This window comes from Canis aureus, chromosome 2 (genome assembly GCF_053574225.1).
Source record: "Canis aureus isolate CA01 chromosome 2, VMU_Caureus_v.1.0, whole genome shotgun sequence".
Classification (NCBI taxonomy): domain Eukaryota; kingdom Metazoa; phylum Chordata; class Mammalia; order Carnivora; family Canidae; genus Canis; species Canis aureus.
The window spans coordinates 14014965-14034537 of NC_135612.1; the positions used below are offsets into that span (position 1 = coordinate 14014965).

At 37.6% G+C, this 19573-nt stretch overlaps 1 protein-coding gene across 3 annotated transcripts in view; it reads left to right on the forward strand.

The window, feature by feature from the left end:
• Positions 1 to 19573, forward strand: part of ELL2 (elongation factor for RNA polymerase II 2) — a 73068-nt gene that overhangs the window by 28879 nt on the left and 24616 nt on the right. For 2 of the 3 annotated variants that reach the window (XM_077864036.1, XM_077864040.1), the window contains 2 exons: positions 13476 to 13597; positions 18629 to 18792. In XM_077864036.1, the coding sequence (XP_077720162.1) occupies positions 13476 to 13597; positions 18629 to 18792 (286 nt within the window). Of the gene's footprint in view, positions 1 to 12890; positions 12912 to 13475; positions 13598 to 18628; positions 18793 to 19573 lie in introns of those variants that run through there. The other variant, XM_077864041.1, reaches the window with a different exon arrangement.

The following is a 19573-nucleotide window of genomic DNA, read 5'->3' on the forward strand; positions in this document are numbered from 1 at the left end:
TCATGAAATCTACTTGTATGAATTATCTTTTTTATGGGGCAGTGCAGTGAATTATTGGCAAGGGGATAAAATGTTTTGCTACTTTATATAATTTTAGTGTTCTAAAGGAACCTGTGGTGTGTGGTTCTGCCTCTTAGAATCACATAACTCTCTAGAAGATAATTAAACAACAGTTTTGGTTATAAACTATCCAAATATAATAATTGTCCATATGTAAATCTTTGCCCTTTTTTGCCAACATACATTCTCTTATTTTAAGGCAGAGGTTTGATGGCTTTTCCAATAGCTTAAGTATAGTGTCCTTAACAATGAATCTTTTTAGCCCTGTATTTTTTAGAATTATAAATCAATTTTCCGAGACTTTATAGGTCCTCTTACTTACATTAGACCTGTTGAGTTTCTTAGAACTGCAGTTTCTAATTTATTAGCTCTTGATGCACTGTTATATCAATAGCTTTAAACATGTTAAATAATTTTACTTCCTTTATTATAGTCCTTAAGAAAACTAGCACATGAATTTGACTTATGAAAACTGAATAGAAATAAATTTTATGAAGTGGACCCCATCTCAGGAATGTATTTTCAGGGTAGATATTTGGAAAGAGGTCTATAAAAATTAAAATACTATATAGGCTTTATTCATTTTTAGGGCTACCTATAGCTTTGACACTAAAAATCACAAACTTTAAAATATGTTTTCATTTATGAAGATTGTAAACTTTCAAGCTGCAAAGTTGTGGTGTTCGAGAACTCTTAATTCTGTTTTCTTTGTTTCTTTGTTGTGCTGTAGCTACTATCTAGGGCTCTCAAGGTGGCATATTTTTTTATGGATAAGGCATTTGGGAACAGTGTTTGCTCCCCTTCTTGAGTAGCGGCAGGCATCTGTAATTTTTCAGCTTGCATGGACACTTGTTGTGGACCATTTGTTCTTGTACCTAATTTCTCTGTACTTTGAGTTTGAAACATTTAGAAATACTGCTAGTCTTTTTAGTTGTTTCCCCAGATAGTTTGACTTCTTTTTAAGCTAACACTGAAATTTGACCTTGAAAGTTTCTAGTTCCTTACTTTTTATAAATACTGAGGATTCAGATTAAGTATTGTCAGCTTTTTTTTTTTTCAGTATTGTCAGCTTTTGATGTTCCATGAGACACTTATTATCCGTCCTGTGCCAGTTGAAAATTACTTCAAAAACCAAATACATCATTATGTATGTGTTTGGAGGAAGCTAAAATCAGTGGAGCTCTCCAATGGTGTCTTTTATATCACTAGGGCAAACATTTGGGGGCACACACTACAGGCTGGACATTGTGCCAGGCACCTTTAGAAGAGTGATTTCTTTAAATTTCACAACAGTCCTATTAGATAAATAATATCATTGCCCTCATTTTGCTGATGAGGAACCTAGGGGTTAATCTGGTTAAGTTATTTGCCCAAGGTAACACAGAGGTAGAATGCAGAGCCAAGTTGGAAACTGGGCACCATGCTCCAGAACTCGTTATGTAGCACACTAGAGCTGGTCTGTTTGCACTGCTCCCTTTTTCCTCTGTGTGTAAGAGTTCTCACTTTTCTCAAACAATTGAGGAAGACCTGGCGTAGAACTGGAAGTACAGAGGGATCCAATAATAAAACATTTTAAAAAGCAAAGAGAACAAAGCAGCAGAACACCATTTTTTATCTTTAGTATCCTTCTAATATTTGGCACTAATTTCCATTTAAAAATGGCATGTAAGAGTTTATATTCTGTACACTCTTCTGTAACTGTCATTTTTAAGAAGTGACTAAAATTTAATAAATAAAATTATAGCCCCCAACTGTACTACATCTTGTAGCTGTTTCTCTTTCCTTAGCATAGAGCCTTGGTTTTGTATCTTGGGTCCCCAGAGCCTAGAATTCTGTGATGTCACCACAGTGACTGTCTCAGCAGTCCCAGCCCCTCATCATCCCTTTCTTCAACCAGAACAATACTGACTCTATTTGTAATACGTGGTGGGTTTTCCCATAATATTTATTCTGAAAAAGATTTAGCTTTAAAAAAAAAGTATGATTATTGTTGGTGAAAAACAGAGAATTAAGAGTTGAACATACTTCCAAATCTATATGAAAATATTCCTCAAGCTTTAATATTATTTATGTTATTGAATTTATTTTATTTTTTTTAATTTTATTTATTTATTCATGACAGACACAGAGAAAGAGAGGCAGAGACACAGGCAGAGGGAGAAGCAGGCTCCATGCAGGGAGCCTGATGTGGGACTCGATCCTGGGTCTCCAGGATCACGCCCTGGGCTGAAGGCAGGCGCTAAACCACTGAGCCACCGGGGCTGCCCCTATGTTATTGAATTTAATGAGCTTTCATGGTAACATTGATTGGTTTGGAAGAAAACCATGTGTTTTGTGAAATCTAGGACTTTGGCCATTTTTAGGAGTTTATGTTGATCTTGAGGATTCACATCTGCTAAGTAACAGTCTCCTCTAGATTTACATAGCTATTACTGATAGCCATCCATGATTCTGTTCTCACTCATATTTTGGCCACAGTTCTTCCTGGCATTTGCAAAAAGTGCTTTCCTCAAGGCTTCAGGAGAGCAAAAAGGAGAGAAGATTGGGAATGAATTTGGAAATTGACATATTTAAGATTTTTTTTTCTTGTAGAATTCAAGTTTGGGCTTTGTTTCTGAGAAAAAGAAAATTTTTTAAAAGAAAATTCTGCTTTCTACTTGATCAAGAGAATTACTAAACTTAGAATTATTTAGTGTGGTCTCTCGGTAAATTCTTTAAATGCAAAATGGTCTAGAGGCCACTAATATGTTCAAGTGGAATTTGGTGAGAACAAAGTATTCTGTGAGTATTTTAATAAAGATGAAGATACTTTTTAAAAAGAAAAATGTATAATGTAAATGTAAGTTCCACAAATCCGGGCAGCCACTTGGCCTGGGTTTCAGGGCTAAACATAGCACAAGAGAGGTCAGAAATTTTCTCATCCTGACGTTTGTACCACACAGCATGCAGCTGTGTGGGACTTTTTTTTTTTTCCTCCTTTCATTCTGATATTTATTTTTGCCTGCTCTGGGGAGCCCAGGTTTTCCATAGACTCTTAAGTGATCTATTTCACTATTTCAGATACAGCTCTAATTTTTTAGTATTCCTAGTGTAAAGCTTCATCTAAATGAATGTAATCTAGTTCCATGTTTCTTCAGAAGAATCCAACAAATATTTATTAGGTATAAATTGTGTTCCAGATACATATGAAAGTAAGACCATGGTCCTTTCCCCCAACTAACCTGGTAGGGAAGAAGACACATAAACAATGACTTTAGCATGCAGCATAGTAAAGGCAGCATTTAAAGGTAAGCCCAAGAGGTTATGGGGACCCAGAAAAGGAGCATTTTTTTTTTTTTTTTATGGTAATCATTTCTGATAAATTACTCAGGACAAAGTTCCTTTCTCAAGTGTAAACACGCTTTCTGATAGAAGTCTCTTGTTAGGCCAGGAATTTTGTTTTGTTTTCTTTTTTTTTTTTTTTTTTTTTTTTAAAGATTTCATTCATTCATTCATGACAGACACAGAGAGAGAGAGAGAGAGAGAGAGGCAGAGACACAGGCAGGGAGAGAAGCAGCCTCCATGCAGGGAGCCTAACGTGGGACTCAGTCCTGGATCTCCAGGATCACACCCCAGGCCGAAGGCAGCACTAAGCTGCTGGGCCACCGGGCTCCCCAAAAAGGAGCTTTAAACTGGAGAAGGAAAGGCTCCCTAAGAGAATGGCTCCTGAGATGAGTATTTAAAATAAAGAGTAAGTTAGCACAAGCCAAGGCAAGAAGTGGGGACATAAAATATAAGGTGGAGAGTGAGGGCCAGGTCTGTTGGGAAGGAACCTCATATGTCCTATTAAGGAGCTTAGACTAAGAGGTAGAAAAGTGGTAGTAGAGAGTCATGAAGAAATAAATGAAACTTGGAAATGACATGGTCAGATTGGCATTTTATGAAACTAGTTTTGGCAGCCAAATGGTTAAAGAAGGAGCTCCAGAACAGACAAAAGTAGAGGCTTAAAGACAAGTTGTCCAAGCAAAAGATGATATTGAGTCAAAGCAGAGGAGGGAGAGGAAAACATACATTTGAGAGACCATTTAGGAAATGAAAGCAGTAGGACTTGTGATTATCTGGATTTGGGGGGCATGAGGTGGTATGAGAAAAAAAAGAGTCAGAGGGTGACTCACTCCCCAGGATGCCAGCAACCTCAGTAACCAGTTAAATGGTGGTTTATTAACTGGGAGATAAACATAGTTGGGGGGTGGGCAGATTTAGGGATAAGATGAGAATTCTTTTCTATATTAGCATTGATTCTATGGAATATATTTAAATTTTAGAAGGGACTACTTAATAAAAGGAAAATGAAAAGCAGCTTTATGGTCAGAGTTATGGAACTCAATGGGAGATTTTAGGTTTTGCTGCCAAAGAAAGACTTATGGATTAGCCCAGCCATGAAGTTTGAAAAACTTCTGAGATTCTCTATGTGGTTGTCTAACTTTTCTTCTAAAAGCTTCTTTGGCATTTTCTCAATTTTGTAGTAATCTTTTTTTAAGATTGTATTTATTAGAGCGAGCACAAGCAGGGTGAGGGGCAGAGGAAGAAGCAGGCTTCCCATTGAGCAGAGAGCTCGGTGTGGGGCTCCATCCCAGGACCCTGACATCATGACCTGAGCCACCCAGGTGCCCCTGTAGTCATTTATAAATCCATGTTTTGTATTCTGTTATGCTTCATAGTCTGTATACAGTATCTCTCTAGTACCTGCTGTTTGCATCTTTCCCCTGCCAATAACTGTCATCCCCCCCTTTATTCTTGGAAATACCCAGCTACCAACCAACTATACCCAGCCACCTGGTCTCTTCTAAATTTTTAACCATGAAGCTACAAAATGAGTCATTACAAAACTCACTGTGAAGCCTCTTTTTTAGCTGGTGAAACCAGCAGTGGTCAGCTGTATTTTAGTGCACTTAGCTAGTATGTATTGTGTTATATGAAGGTACTCACATCATATCCCAAATACCATATACTGTGTGTATAAATATATGAGTATATGTGTACATACATATATATAGGCATATGTGGACACACATATACACAGACACATGCACACATACTCATTTTTTTAAATTTTATTTATGTATTCATGAGAGACAGAGAGGCAGAGACATAGGCAGAGGGAGAAGCAGACTCCCTGCAGGGAACCCAATGTGGGACTCAATCCGGGGACTCCAGGATCACACCCTGAGCCAAAGGTAGACACCAACCGCTGAGCCACCCAGGTGTCCCACACACTCATATTCTAAAACAATCCCATTCTACCAGGGAAAAACACCTTGGTATCATCCTTGATTTCTCTCTTCCATTCTTCACACTTAGTATATCTAGGAATCCTGCTGCACCTACCTGCAAAATATATCCTAAATCCCTCCACATCTTCCTATTTCTTGATCTTGTTCCTGGATTTCTAGACATAGGTGCTATAAAGGCAGAGATCTTTGTAGCTTTTGTTCATTATTGTGTCACAGAAACATAAACACAGTAGCCACTCAATATGTTGTTGCTTACTTATAACCAATCAAAATTAGTTTTGAAATGTTACTCTCAATGGTGTTTTCCCCAAGATGGCCATAAATTTAAAAGAACACTTTAGAGATGAGAATGCAATTCTCAAGAAAGATTTTTCTAATAAGACTATATATCCCACAGAAGTAACAGGGCCAAGGGAGCTAAATACTGGCCTACCCTACCACTTCATCGACTACTTTTTAAGGAATTCTAATACTGGATCTAAAGCAGCTAAGTGAAGAAAAATAAAGAAAGCTATTCTGCTTTACTTTTTTCTGTAATAACATTTTGATAGAGGAAGGATGCAGGAAATAAATAGATTTATTTTGTCCTGAATTATTCATATTAATTGCTACATGGCCTGAATTTTTTTGGATAACTGCCAGTATTTCTCTTTGTGCTAGATAAAGTTAGCATTTTGCAGTACTCTCTTCAGTACAGTATCTATCATGTGGAAATTTCAGATGTTATCTTGTATGCGTGAGATCCTTTCCAACCCTTGCTATTCCTTGTCAGTAGGAATATTTAGCTGTTACTGATTTCCCTAATACTTAACTTTTTCTATTGCTAGTAAAAGATACCCTTCCCTCCTACACCCCCATATCATCCACCCCGGTATTGGTTTTCACATCTGGGCAGCTCTGACAGGCTTTTTTTCCTTCCCTAACCCCCATAATGGTAGGCCAACAGTCATAACTGCCGCTCTGATTTGAAAAATAGGACTTGTGGCTTTCAGGTTAAGGTTTCTATTTTCTGTTCTGATTCTAGATTATTCATTTTGCCCCTCAACTCTGGAACAGTACATGCAAATACATTTCTCTAGCTAAACTGAGTTTTCTAGATTTTTAGGAAATCACAGAATCATGAGTCTGGAAAGGGTTTGAAAACAGAGAGAGGGCAGCCTGGGTGGCTCAGCCATTTAGTGCTGCCTTCAGCCCAGGGCCTGATCCTGTCGGGCTCCATGCATGGAGCCTGCTTCTCTCTCTGTCTCTCTCTCTCTCTCTCTCGTGAATAGAATAAAATAAAATAAAATCTTTAAAAAAAATGAAAACAACAGAGAATTTTAATGTTTAAATGTTTGTAGCAATTTTTTTATCCAAGCTAAGACATATAGTTTATATATAGGAAAATAACACACGTATTAGTAATAATAATATTAAGAGATCAGCTATTCCACTAAGATACTAGAGGAAATGGAGTAGGTAGGTTCCGAGGTTTTAGAAAATGGGAAACTATTATTCAGTATGAAAGGACCTACAGCAAAGAAAGTCATTTACTTAACCTAGCATTTCCCAAATTTATTTCAGGATAGAACCTTTTCCATGTAAGGAAACTTTTCAGCACACTTTGGAAATATTGGTGAAAAGAAAGCAGATACTTTGGTTCTAGTCCTGGCTTAGCATTAATTAACATTAATTAATGTTAAAAATTAACATTTTTATTCATTCAACAAACATGTATGGAGTGACTGTTTTGTGGCACACTCTTATTTGGGATACTGGTGATACATTCAGGTAACAAACCAGACAGACCTCTGTCCTTCCAAGGATTGTATTCTGGTCAGGAGAGAAAGACATAAACATCATCTTTAAGTAGTATAGTTACTAAGTGTTTTAGACAAACATGGAGCAGGGTCAGGGGATTAGGAGTACAGGGGTTGCAATTTTAAATAGTCATAATCTTGAGCAATCATTGAGTGTCTCTGTTTTTCTAATCTATAAAATGAAGAAATTCAAAGGCCCTGCCAGAACTATGGGTTTGCTTTAATCACCAAGGGTTGTCATATCCAACTGTGTTACTGCTGGGTCATGAGCATCTTCCTGAGCATTTATAATCACCAAGGGTGGATATTAAAATTCAAAGAAAAGTCTGTAAGTTCAAATCATTTGTTAATGCCCACAAAAAAACAATGCATTCATTTTAAATAAATGCAAAAAAAAAAAATCATGATGGTCCTCTTTTTAATCTAGCATGTAACTCAATCCAGTATTGAGTAGATAGTACATAAGGGTAAGAAACCTCTGCTGTAAAGATACCAGTGGCCTCTAAGCAGATGTTAGCATGTCTATGAAAATATGCATCAGTGTACACATTGTGCTACTGCCCTTCATCTTTATGTAAATAAGAGGTCTGTGACTCGCTGTTAAAATGACCTTCTAGACAGTATTCCATTTCTATATGCCTGAGCTTGTATCTCAGAATAATTAGAAGTTTTGACTTAAACATCTTGGTATACAGTGTTTATGTAATTATAAATGTCTGAAAGTTTTCCTGAAACTTTCTTTGTAGCTTTTTATCAGAGACAGACTGGAGTTTGGAAGGAGGGCTACGGAGTATGGTCCCAAGCCTTTGATTTTCAGCCCCCTCATTTTTGGAATAAAAATTATTTATTTTTCCAATTGCCCAGAACATGGTGGTATATTTTTATATTGTCTTGAATAAGAAACTGTTTGGAATCATGGTCTTTGATATTTTTAAGTAATATTTCATTAGGCATTTAGCTCAAAATTTCAATTAGACCATGTGTCCCAAAAATATAATGGTATTCCACTGACCTGCAGGAAAAGCTTAAAATACTATAAATAAACTTGAGAAATTCCTATCAAACAAAGGGTTGCTCTTCCAAGATTGTTTCTAAATCAGACCCCAGTTATTTCTTTTCCTGTAACAGTAGCCCAGTCCCCCAAAGCTGACCCTAGGGCTTCCAGTAATAGTCATTTCATATTGATCCCCCTCTCTTTCATATTCCATAATTTTAAAAGCCAGTTGATAAGAAAATACTTTGTAACCATCCTGGAAGAAAGAACTGACTACTGACTACTGCTTTACTACCTAGACAAGCTGTGGAGTAGGCTCCTATACAGAGAGAGGAGTGATGAGTATCCCCAAGTTCCCCCGAAAGTCTAGTCTCTGAAATGGCCTAGATTTGACAAGGTATCGAATCCTACTTTAGCTGTGGCCTTCAGCAGTCCCACAGGCTCTGGTCCACTCAGAGATCCCCATAATTTAGTTCTGAAGTTCCCACTCATCCACCCTCATCTGCTCTGTCATACACAACCTGCTTTTTTTATTAAGTCTCTTGCATTAGTGCCCATGGGGACCAAACTGTTATGCAGACTTACCAGCTATGAACATAAGAGCACCTTCCTATATCTTTTTCATTCTTAAGTATATAGTTATTGGTAGAAATAAAATTTGTATCTAATTTACACCACCTTCCGGAAATTAGGCTTTTGAGATTTTAAAGATGTGAAAGTTGCTTGGCAACATCTTGCTCTCAGATCTTTTACAGGAAAAGCCTGAGATTAAGTCAGGCTATACCATCTGCATTGCTGCTGCTCTGAAAACCACTGAGGAAAGGTGACATAGAAATTCAGAACTCTGTTTCATCATCATTCCTTAACCTCCATCCCCACCCCGGTTCCATAGCTGGAAAAAATACTATGGTATACATCAAAATTCACCTCTGGGTCCCAAAATGAATGTGATTTGCTTTGAGGCCTGTCTCTGCCCCAATCTGCATAATACTCACCTAGACACACACCATAGAATAGTGGAACAGTGGTTAGAAGAAATTGTTGAGAATCCTGCTGTCATTCTCTGTCATGCTCCCTTTCTTCCAAAGACCTGAGGACAAAGCTTGCTTGTCACTGGTAGTTAGCAGCCTGAGACCCTTATCTACCTGTGAGGTATGTATATATAAGAATTAAGGGGGAATGGTGAGGACTACAAACACTCCAGATTAGTGTTACTTTGTTTTGTTTTTCTTTTAGGTTGAAACCTATACCAAATAAATTAAGTAAGTAGGGTAATGGACAAAAAAAAAGAAAGAAAGAAAGAAAGAAAGAAAGAAAGAAAGAAAGAGAGAAAGAGAGAGAGAGAGAGAGAAAGAAAGAAAGAAAGAAAGAAAGAAAGAAAGAAAGAAAGAAAGAAAGAAAGGAAACTATACCAGTCTTTTCTCATTGTTATTGCTGGTGAGGGTTTTGGAACTCATTAGGAAAACTGAATTCTCAGAGACCATTAACTACAAAGGTTCATTTTCTTTTTCTTTTTTTTTTTTTTTTTTTTTTTTAATTTATTTATGATAGTCACAGAGAGAGAGAGAGAGAGAGGCAGAGACACAGGCAGAGGGAGAAGCAGGCTCCATGCACCGGGAGCCCGACGTGGGATTCGATCCCGGGTCTCCAGGATCGCGCCCTGGGCCAAAGGCAGGCGCCAAACCGCTGCGCCACCCAGGGATCCCAGGTTCATTTTCTTTATACTGAACCAGTCCTTTCTCATTTTGAGAGTTCTTAGTAAATTATTATCTCTTTCTAAGCACTGTTTTTTAATTGATATATGAAATAGGCATTCCAAAAGAAGTACTTTTGCTTATTTGCTGACTTTATGATCTTTAGAAGTTGAAGAAATTAATTTTCCGTAGGTACTTAAATCTTCATTCCCTCTCTGACTAAATATAATTTAAATATGGCTCAGGTGCACTTATATGTCTTTTATTATTGTCTGATCACAAGTTTTAAAAAAGGTATAGTGTTGCAAATAAGTTGGTTCCTTCCATTTGATATGAATTGGGAACTTTTTATCCTAAGATATTAATTTTCCTTCTACTTCATTAATATTCAATAGTCACTAAAGTCAGAATTCTCTGACTTCTTTCCTAAGGGATCTACCTTTGTTTTTAATCTATGGTTTCTAAATGTTGGCCCTACTGACATTTTAGACTAGATAATTCTTTGTTGTGGAGGCTATCCTGTGCACTATAAGGTGCCAGTAGTACCCACCCAGACCATATGTCCCCAGCGGGGCAAAACTGCAAAACTGAGAGCAGCTGTTCTGATCCATGTGTAACACATACTTCCAAAAGCTTCAGTGGGGATCCAAACGCTTTTAACTTTTTAAATCTGATTCTTCTGTATTCAGTTTCTGATATTTTTTAAATGACTGCAGTGTTTTGGGTTTTTTCGATTCAAGACACTTTTAAAGAAAGTATGAAAACCCTCCATGCCCACCATCAGGGCAGACCCTATTATTTTAAGGAGCACCCACAATAATTAATTCACACAAGATATTTTTGTTATTGAACTTTCCATATTTACACAAGATACTCTGGTTGTGTGTTTAAAAAAATTTTTAATGTATAGGAAGATAATTTTTACCTTAAAATGTATAAGCATTACTTCAGAAGAATCACAGTTTAGAGGATGAGAAGAAAGGAAAAGTCTACATTTAATTATTATAAAGGTTTGATAACAGTTTTCTTGAAATGTTCTGTTTCATATACGTCTAAGCTTAAGGACTCCTGTAATTAAGGTAAAAGTTTTTAGTGAAAGGATACTGAACATTTATAGAATTTTAGTAAAAAGTCTAGTCACTCTTGAAAAGTAAAGATAGAAAAAAACTGTATAATTCCACTTTTTAAAAATGTAATTTAGAAACTCCTCAAAGGGCCGGTCTTCCATACTTTGCTGGGTGAAGTGCTTCTGCATCTCCAGGCCTGGGCTGCACAGGAGTTAAGACCTTAGACCTCCAGTGAAACCAGAGCCTAGCCTGGAGAGGAGCCTGCAACTACTGTGGAAATCTCCCCACCCAGGTTAGGCACATCTATGTGAGGCTTAAGGGGGGAGGAAAGTGGAAGTTAAGTGTGTGAGAGCTGGAGAAAGGATTCCATTCAAGTGTTCACACCTTCTTTACCTGTCCACCTTCTCTCCTGGGCCTTTAAGGAGGCTCGACCTACAGTACACATTCCTTGTCTATCAGCAGAACCTTGCTGTTCTTCAAAATATAGTAGCAGACAGATGTCAGGGAGTGCTGTTACACACTAGCATGAAGGTGGACTTTCTGTTCCCTTATGTCTCACACAGCTCCCATTCTCCCATACCTCTATAGGATTAAGAAGTAATACATCCCATTCTGCTTCACCAGTGTATGTGTGCCAACTAGGCATTCAGTTTGCACCCCCTCAAACTCATAAGACAGCCTGATGAGAAAAGTAAATTAAGACCTGCTCACAAAGTTCCACCATTTTAGAGCTAGGGGAAAATTTGAGAAATAAATAAAAGTAACTTTAGGGACCAAAAAAAGGTATAATTTATAGAGTAGATGATAAATGTAGAAGCTTATTACTCTAGCAGTTGGGGGATCCCTGGGTGGCGCAGCGGTTTGGTGCCTGCCTTTGGCTTAGGGCATGATCCTGGAGACCCAGGATCGAGTCCCACGTCAGGCTCCCTTCATGGAGCCTGCTTCTCCCTCTGCCGGTGTCTCTGCGTGTGTGTGTGTGTGTGTGTGTGTGTGTGTGTGACTATCATGAATAAATGAGTAAAATCTTTTAAAAAAAAAACTACTCTAGCAGTTGGAACTAATTTAAAATAAGGAGTCAAAGATAATTTAAATTCATGGATGACAGAGGTTGTATGGAGTATATTATGTAATATTCATTACCTACGGTAAAATCTTTATGTTAGTATTCTAAATCTCCTCTGAAGAGATGTTTTTTATTTATTTCTACCCCTTGTTCATTCATTCCTTCAAACATTTATTGCATCTCTGCTATGCACTAGACACTGCAAATTATCTCCCTTCTTAGTTTACGTTTTGGTTTTGGTTGGGGTGGAGAAGGCAGGTGGGCAGTGGTGGTTGGAATTGGTAACTTCAAACAAACTCTTTTCCTTAGGTCAAAGGTTAGGTGTCTTTTAGAATGAGCAAGTAAGAGTTGCTTGTAGGGTGTCCTGCGTGGCCCAGTTATACATGCTAATGCTTAGTAGTGCATTTGTGAATGTCTGTCTGTCGCAGCCAGTTAGTTCTGAGTCTTAATCTTACCATAATGGAAAGGGCAGCTTTTGGGGGTGGGGGGGGGGGGAATGAGAACTGGAGAATATCCCCCTCCTCGTCTCCTAAATTACTAAGACTCTGTGTCTGTGTATTGGGGGGCTGGAAAACAGGAAATCATATTTTATATTCTTGCCAATGAATCCTTTTTATAAAATTATCACCTTACACCAAGGTAGCCCCTATAAATCCAAAAGAAAGGTTTTAGGAGCTGGAAAGGGTGGAGCCATTTAAAGACAGAAGTTTTCAGTTCATTTATTCACAGATGTTTACTGAGGTCCTACTATGTACCAGGAAAATATGCCTAATACAGGGGCTCAGTGATCTAGAGCAACCCCGTCCTTTCACTTTGGGGGCTACCCATCTAATAGAGAAACAACCTTGAGTAAGAGCATAAAAAACATTTGCCTTTTCCACAGTGTTGCATGGGGCTCAGCTTTGGAATACCCCACAGAATCATCTTTCCAGGCTGCTGACCCTATTCTGTAAACATGAGGGTAAGAGAATCTTAAGGCAGAGAAAAATACCCCTCTGTGTTTTGGTGTGAATGTTAACTATGGCATTCACCTTATGCTGCTAGTAATTCTTGAAAAATACTACTCAAAGAAGCAAGAATTAAAATGAAATGTGCATATAATAAGAGGGTAAAGATTGGGACATAGACTCTGTTCAGAGATCATTTAAATATCTAGAAGCTATTCATCAGGAGGAGCATGCTAGCCAGAGACAGAACCTTGCAGCTCAAAAGAGAAAGAGCTTTTTTAGCAAATTGATGAATAACTCTTCCCTGTGAACTGTAATCATTTGCTAGTTTGAAATGCGGGTTTCTCTTATTGATCTGAAGTGATTACTGACACTTAAGGGTAGAAAATGGAAATAAGAGTGATGTGGTGATTTTTAGGTGTACTTGCTTGATTCCTTCAATGATTTGGTAATTTAAATGTTCAAGAGGGCCTGCATATTAAAAATGAAGGTCACTTGAAAAACAGTTAAGTCAGTTATCAGATCATTGTTTGTCAGATTTATATTTTGAGATGTTTCTCTTTTTCCCCTCACTTTAGCTTGTCAAAATTCCTAAGAATGATCCCCCCAATGAAGTGCATACTTTTAACTTCTATTTGTCAAATGTGGGTAAAGACAACCCTCAGGGCAGCTTTGACTGCATCCAGCAAACATTCTCCAGGTAAGTGCCTTTCAAGATATGCTGAAGGGAGAGTAATTTTTTGAGAGTTTTTTTTAATTAAACTATAAAATATATAATAGTCATTCCATAAATGTTTATTGAATTGAATTATAGAGTTCTTTTATTTAGAAATAATTGAGCACCTACTATGTGCTGGTAGTTATATTTGTCACTGTGGGATAAAATCATAAAAATTGTAAGGTTCTTGCCTTCAGAAATTTTTAAGGTATAGATTTTCTTTTATCTATACAACAGTTTTTTCAAATTAAAAACAAGCTTAAGAATTTTTTAAGTTTTTATTCACAGTATTTATGTAAGAGTACCTTAGTATATATACTCAGGGTTCATACTCAAGAGTAAAGGAGTAAAAAAAATATGTACCTTGTATATGCCTTTCTTCCCTGTGCAAGCCTTGTTTTAAGATAGATTTTCAGAAATGGCTCATGCTGCAACATAATGGAAACTAGAAATTAACCTCAGTATAGCAGTCACTTCTAATTTAAAAAGAAAAAGAAGGAGGGAGGAAGACAAGAATATACACCCACATCCCAGGGTACCATGGAACCCTTATCTACTTAGGTCCTCCGTAAACAATAAGCTACTTGTTTGACTCATCTTTGCTGTGGTTGTTTCTGATTAAAGAATGGGTGCCTTGAGTAGGGGGAATTTGTTCTGCCAGTGGTTAAAGACAAGGCCTTAGAACCCCCAACATCCCGAGAACATTGAAATTGGCCCAAAGTGCCCCAGGCTATCCATCCCTATCTCTCATCTGTGCAGTACTTGAAACTGTGCACGGTTGCTGTGTGTGTGGGAGAAAGGAAAGGAAATCTATGTTGCAAGGGAGCTTGGGAGGCAGAGGTACAAAATAAGATACTTCACTAAAAGAGTTCTAAATTTCTGCTCCCATTTAGGGTAACTAAATAAGTTTCTGTTCTATCTTATATGCCATTTTCCCTGAGTAAATGTTAATTTTGCTTTTTAAAAGTTGCCCACCCCCAAATAAAGTTTTTGGTATAAATTGTGTATGTTATAGATTATATAGGCTCTATACTATCTACTGTGATAGCTATTGGCCATATGTGGCTATTTACATTTCAATCAATAAAAATGAAATAAAATTTAAGATTTAGTTATTCACTCAAATTTACCACGTATTATGGACTCAATAGCCACGTGGCTAATGGCTATCATAATGGACAGCACAGATACAGAACATTTTCACAATTACAGAAATTACTGTGGGACAGCATCGCAAAAGATTACAGAATCATCAAGTATAAGGGTCCTTGGTGATTGTGTAGTTCAACCCCTTCATTTCACAGATGATTTATTCATAGTTACACAGCTGGTTAGTTGGTGACAAGGCTGAATAAGAACTGAGTCCAGTTCTGACCGGTGTTCTTTACACACCACAGGACACACCGATTTCAAATTGTTGTGGTGCTTTTACTTATAATGCTTGTCTTTAGAGAATTACTTTATTATAGTGAGAACACTTTGACCTCAAATTCAATTATGTCCCATTAGAAATTTTATTGAGGAACAATCCCCTCTTTAAAACAAGTGATAGGGCAGCCTGGGTGGCTCAGCAGTTTAGCGCCGCCTTCAGCCCAGGATGTGATCCTGGAGACCCAGGATCGAGTCCCACGTCAGGCTCCTTGCAGGAAGCCTGCTTCTCCCTCTACCTGTGTCCCTGCCTCTCTCTCTCTCTCTCTCTCTCTCTGTGTCTTCCATGATAAATAAATAAAATCTTAAAAAAACAAAACAAGTAATAGCATCATAGGTAATATGGTTTCTTCCTTAGATCATAAACACCCTGTGTGTTTATTTCTACCTTGCTTGTTTGGAGAAAGATTTAAAGTCACTTACAAAATGCTACATGATGCAGCAGGAAAAATGAAACCGTTATTGTGAGAAAATTGGGGTAAAGACAGTAGTATGATCCAAGTGTGTTTTATAAAAGTATGATCCAACTATGAAAGTGTGATTTAAGATGCTTTATAAAATGGTTTTATAGAAGTATAAATTGAAATTTGCCACTGTGAAAATAAAAGCCCTGAAACTTTGAGTTCTCAACCTGGCAAGCAAATTTTTTTTATGATTTTGTGTTCCACCTTTTCTGTTCAATTGAATTTTTATTTTCCCCATGGATCTTGTCTCTGCTATAGTTCAACTTCTCCTTGAACCTCACTTTTATCATATCTAAAATGGAGGAAATCCCAAAGTTAAAATTACCTTTCAAAAATTCTTTAAATCTGTCCATTCACAGCCTTGTATATGCCTATTATAGGAAACTGAGCCAGGCTAGATAAAGACTCTAGGAATGCTTACATGCATATGTCAAAGAAATTAAACTTCTAAGGTAACTCTGTTGAAAGGGGATGAGTGGACAGTCCTAGAGAGTATCTTCTTGCCTACAGGGTTTAGCTCTATTTTGTTTAATAGATCTGTTTCTTGACTTTGAATGGTATAAGCTGTAACTTCATCACGATTGGCAATAAGTTGAGCTTGTTCTCTCTATTTAAATTACTTAATAAATAAATTAATAATTTCCGGGGAGGAGATGGTGAAGTTCAAACTTCCTGCCACCAGAACTTCATACCGTAATCTTTTTCTTCCCACTTCTCCTCCTCCATCCCGCTTCCTCTGAGGGTTAGACCTTCCTCCTTCGCTTCCCTGATTTTTCAGCATTCATACATGCTCAAGTGTGTTGCATAAAAAATGAAAAGAAAAGCAAAAGCAACTTCCATTGCACTTACTCTGAAATCTGGCTTCATGCTTCATTCAACTGAAACATGCTCCCCCAACAGGGCCTTGACCTCCTTGCCACTGAATCCACTGGATGCTTAGTGGGTCCTTATACTCCTGGACTTGTTGCCAGCATTTTACACTGTTGACCACTCTGATTCTTGAAGCATTCTATTCCAGTGGCTTCCATGACACGTTACTCTTTGAATTTCCCCTTACCTCTTTGGCTATAGCTTTTCAGCCTCCTTGGTCTTCTTTTCATCTTCCTCTTGCTTATTTTAAATATTAGTGTTCTTCACAGTTGGTTCCCTCCTTAGACCTCTCTTCATTTCCTCAAAGTCACCATGTCCAACACCGCATTCATTTTCTCTCTTCCAGCCCTACCTCAGTGCCTCAATAAATGGTAGCGCCACACACCTAGTAGACTGGGTATGATCTTTTAACTTGTTTCCATCTCTACCTGCAGCTAATCACTTCCAAACCCTGTCAATTTTTTCTGTTCACTATGTCTGGAATCCGCTTACTCTTCTGCATTCATATTGCCCCACACCAGTTCAAGCTCTCCTTGCCAGTAATCCATCAGTAGCCTCCTAAGTGGTCTCCTGCTTTCCCTTTTGTGCCCTCTATCTCCCAATCTGTTCTTCATCCAAACTGATCCAGATATTTCATCCAGGATGAGATATTTTCTCTCCCCTGTTTTCAGCCTCTGTTTTTCTTGGGACTAAGTCCAAAATCCTCCATAGCCCTATGTGATCTTCTTCTCATGCCCTTCAGCCTCATCTCTAATTGTCCTTTTCACCTTTCTTTGGCCAAACTGCAAACTTCCTCCTTGCTTCTCCTAGGGCAGCACAGGTTAGTTCTCCTCCCAGAAAATGTCTTTCCCTCCCCACCCCACACCCCCACAGCCCCTGTAGACATCCCTCTAGATCAGCTTCGGCATCACTCCCTCTAGGAAGCCTTTGCCTTGTCCATGATCCAAGTGAAGTACCTTCTTGGGGGTTCCCTGCTCCCCTGCCATTTGCCACACTGTGTCATAATTTCCAGTATGTTCATCCTTGTCACGCATTAGACAGCTCCTTGAAATGACCACATCTGTCTTAGTCCTGGTCTCAGTCTGACCCTCACATATTGCCTGGCCTAATAAATATCTTTTGAGATTTATTCCCTGCCTAATGAATATCTTTGAGATTATTGAACTGTTTTTTTAAATAGCATTTATACAGTTATTAGAAATTTATAAAAATTTTATCCTATTTCTTAGCATCATAACAAAGCTAGTTTGGAAATAGAGTATCAGAGCTATAGTGACATTTTCATTACTTCCATATTCCAGTCTGTTTTAAGGCCATAGTAATTTCTTTTTAAAATACCAGTGTAGGGACACCTGGGTGGTTCAGTCAGTTGTCTACCTTTGGCTCAGTTCATGATCCCAGGGTCCTGAAATTGAGTCCTGCTTTGGGACCCCTGCTCAGCAAAGGAGTCTCCTTCTCCCCTCCTCATCTCTCCCTGCCGCTGCTCATGCTCTGTCTTTTGCTCACTCTCTCTCAAATAAATAAAATCTTTAAAATAAATATATAAATTTTAAAAAGATAACATGATCCCTTAATATTAGCGTAATACTTTGAAATAGAGCCATCTTCTGGGCTTCATAATTTTTTTAAATAAGAGTTTTTCAAAAAATATTTATAAAAATCTCTTGACCAGTACTTTCTTTAATATTACACACACACACAAACAGGTCATCTTATGTAGAGATTTAACAAAATGGTAAATAGAGTCTACGAATGTTTAAGATATTTGGGCTAATAATAAATCGTAAATGTTTGGCAATATTTTGCCTGAAAATAAATTATCTTATTAAAGATAGCATTACAGTGGGTCTGTTTCATCTAGTCAGTTCTAAAGCATGCATATTATGGTTCCTCTAAAAGTAAACTTTAAACATTTTTCATATCAGTGGTAGATAATTTTTTATAAAATGAAAGATCTACAGTGCTCATTGAGTCTGTGGTCCTCAATACAAATACTAATTTTATCCAAAATTTTACAGATTGGGCTTCTAAGAGTTTTACCTATTAAAAGTGTAGGGGGAAGGAAGTGGTTATAGAATGGAAAGGAATTTAAATATTTTACATTTCAGCATTTTGAATTATTAATATTAGTTACTTCCAAATTGCAAAGCAATTATTAGGGCTACTGATTTTAGAATTATACAGTTCTCACTTGCCTTTATTGTGGAAAATGAGGGATATCTCATAACAAAGCCATCGTCTTACTTGACAGCTCTGGAGCCTCCCAGCTCAATTGCCTGGGATTTATACAAGATAAAATTACAGTGTGTGCAACAAACGACTCGTATCAGATGACACGAGAAAGAATGACCCAGGCAGAGGAGGAATCCCGCAACCGAAGCACAAAAGTTATCAAACCCGGTGGACCATATGTAGGTTTGTATAGATATCGTTCTCCTTCTCACTGATTGATTGGAATAATTCAAGACCACTGTAGGTAAATACTGGTAATACTAACTTAATATTAACACAGAATTAGTTTCCAGAACATTTTGAATAACATAGTCAAAAATCATCTGTTCTCTTTATACCAATAATAAACTGAACAGATAGAAAAGTTCTACTTTCATAAATCTGGAATCCTTTGTTACTTTTACAATGTTGGGATCCGGTCCTGTTACTTTGCTATGTAAGTTTGTGATAGTGGTACCGTTGTGTGTTCTTTGACACTGAACAATGTATTCAATGATGGACTGTATAGGTCTTGTTTGGCATATTTGTAGGGTTATTTTTACAGTAAAATCTATTAGTAGATTTTAAGGTTAAGAGTTTTTCCATTAGTAGAATTTCAGAGGATCTCTGCACAAGGAATTCTTATTGCAAAATATAAAACGTGCTTATAGCAAAGCACGAGGGTGATGCCTTTTTGGTACCTAGCTTGTGATGTCATTCATGGATTCTCATCTTCATCTTTCCATTAATTAAGAAGCTGCCCCAGCCCCATCATCTTTATCATCAACTCACTCAAATATCCATCAGACTGAAGGGTAGTAAGACCTGACCAGCAAGATGAGTCTCTCCATTATGAGCAGTGACCCTAACAATTTTAGAGTTGATTGGCAGTGACTATTAACAGTAATAGGAAGAATTATCAGGAGTGAAGATGAGCTCTTTGAGGCTTTGGTCAGCTTAATAACATAAGTCATCATAGGTAAAT